Genomic DNA, 2,135 nt, shown 5'->3' on the forward strand with positions numbered 1-2,135 from the left:
AGCTCAAATAGATGAGACATTTAGTTACTCTGCAAAGCACAATTATTTCTCTATTTATATTTCAGCACAAAGTCCATTGCACAGTGACGGCAGCACCCTCACAACATTGGATGGAGGCCACATGATCCTGTCCATCAATGCTGTTACGTTTTAAATTGCTTTACACATAAGAAGCAAGGTTTCATTTAAGATACCAACCACAATTCTTAAAGTCACATACATGGAAGAGGTGGGAAGATTCAAAGAGCATGATTCCAGTATCTCCAAATCATATATTCCACAAGTGATTAAACACTATAAATACATTTCCAGATGTTAAATCACTGTACTGTATCCACATTAGAGATGGTCTCACATCGAGATGAACCAAGACCATGGTATATTCATTCAGTTACTAGTTGTACTTACATGTAAGTGTGTGTGTAGGATAGAGAAAAGTGTGAGAATGTTGATATCATACAGACGTGACTGATCACCAGTCTTAGTACACGTGGTGTTTTAGTTTGTACATTTCCTGTCTTAGTTTAACACTGCAGTATGGGATGAAGCAACTCTTTAGGTCATTGTTTTGTTGTTGTTGTTCCAGGCTTCCGTTATTACTTGTTCTACAGTCAGTCAACGTACATGGGGGAGCTGGGAGAAGTAGGCATCTGATCCAGGATTCTGCAGACGTAACTGGCAACATCCACCGAGCGCTCCTCATACATCAGAATGAAAGCATGTTTCTGTATTGAAGGGACACAGAAACATGTTATAACATGTAATAATATGTACGGGCGATAAGTATCTCTGCATGTAATACAATTACATTCATTCATATTTAGTAATTTAGCAGACACCCGTATGCATACATTTTCATACACCCACCCCCTCCGGTACTGTGGGAATCAAACCTTGAACTGTAAGTGTCATGCTCTACCAACTGAGCCACACGAGACGTACATACTTACCAGAAGCTCTTTGTACTTTGGCCTTTTTGACTCATCCTTTGTAAGGCTAAAGTGGGAAAAGGGAATAAATAATAAAAATTCTGCTCTGCAATAAACCACATCATGGGTCTCCTCAAGACTTAAAACAGACATTACATGTTTTGGCCAMCAGGGGGAAATCAAATCCAGARGATGTCTCATGCAGAAGATTACCTTATGAATTTCACATCTTTTATTATTTGTGGGTGAATACTGCGAAAGTATGCAGTAGTTTACATTGACAATATTGCTCTGCAGTGATTCAATGTACTTCAACTTAWACTATATCATCGTGAAAATAACATTGAAGCAGTGCCAGCAGAAGTTGTATCTTTGTCCTTTACCACAGATTGACAAAGTTGATGAATTTGGGGGAGAACTGCCTGTCTTCTGAGTTGGTAAGCTGTGGAGGTTCTCCCTTCACCACCTGTGTCAACTGGTCAAACACACTGTTCCACTTTGGGTAGGGAAACCGCCCAGTCGCCAGCTCGTACTGTAAAAAACCCACACAAAGACAACATGGTGAGTCTACAGWTACAATATTACAAAAACACAAAGAATAATATACTATYTTGTTTTGTGGATTTAACATTCAGTGTATCTTCAAATAGCTCTTTGAATGTTAAAGACAACGTGGACAAGAGGGTTGATGACCCACCAGTGTTATCCCCAAACTCCATACGTCTGACCGGACGTCATAGCCTTGTCTGGAGGCACTTGGGTCTATCCTCTCAGGCTGTGGAAGAGACATGGAAAACATGTTACAATTCATCATAGTGATATCATAGATGGGCCTTTAAAGAGAAAAACTAAAATGAAGAACAAAAATTAAAATAAAATGTCAAAATTAGACAACTTGGGGCAAAAAAAATCTAAACAGAGACTTGTGAGACAAGTGTGTATACAGTCCTCACCATATGCATTTGGACAGTGAAGCTCATCTTATTTTGAATCTATACTCCAGTATTTTGGATAATCATGTGATGACTGAAGCAATGGTATAAAATAACACCATATATTTGAGGGTCTGTTTTATCCTTTTCAAATTAAAGCACTTTATGTATCTGTATCCAAATCACTATTGTAAAGTGGTTGTTCCACTGGATATCATAAGGTGAATGCACCAATTTGTAAGTCGCTCTGGATAAGAGCGTCTGCTAAATGACT

The 2,135-nt window shown here is 38.6% G+C and overlaps 1 protein-coding gene across 4 annotated transcripts in view; it reads right to left on the reverse strand.

The window, feature by feature from the left end:
- Positions 1 to 37: 37 nt before the first annotated feature.
- The window catches only part of LOC111981594 (dual specificity mitogen-activated protein kinase kinase 4), a 23,183-nt gene continuing 21,085 nt past the window's right edge, over positions 38 to 2,135 (reverse strand). For all 4 annotated transcript variants that reach the window (XM_070449675.1, XM_070449673.1, XM_024012938.2 and 1 more), the window contains 4 exons: positions 1,627 to 1,704; positions 1,313 to 1,461; positions 951 to 996; positions 38 to 725 (listed from right to left, as the gene is read on the reverse strand). In XM_070449675.1, the coding sequence (XP_070305776.1) occupies positions 612 to 725; positions 951 to 996; positions 1,313 to 1,461; positions 1,627 to 1,704 (387 nt within the window). In that variant the 3' untranslated portion in view covers positions 38 to 611. The remainder of the gene's footprint in view (positions 726 to 950; positions 997 to 1,312; positions 1,462 to 1,626; positions 1,705 to 2,135) is intronic.

The sequence above is a fragment of the Salvelinus sp. IW2-2015 genome, linkage group LG20 (assembly GCF_002910315.2).
Source record: "Salvelinus sp. IW2-2015 linkage group LG20, ASM291031v2, whole genome shotgun sequence".
NCBI classification, from domain to species: Eukaryota; Metazoa; Chordata; class Actinopteri; order Salmoniformes; family Salmonidae; genus Salvelinus; species Salvelinus sp. IW2-2015.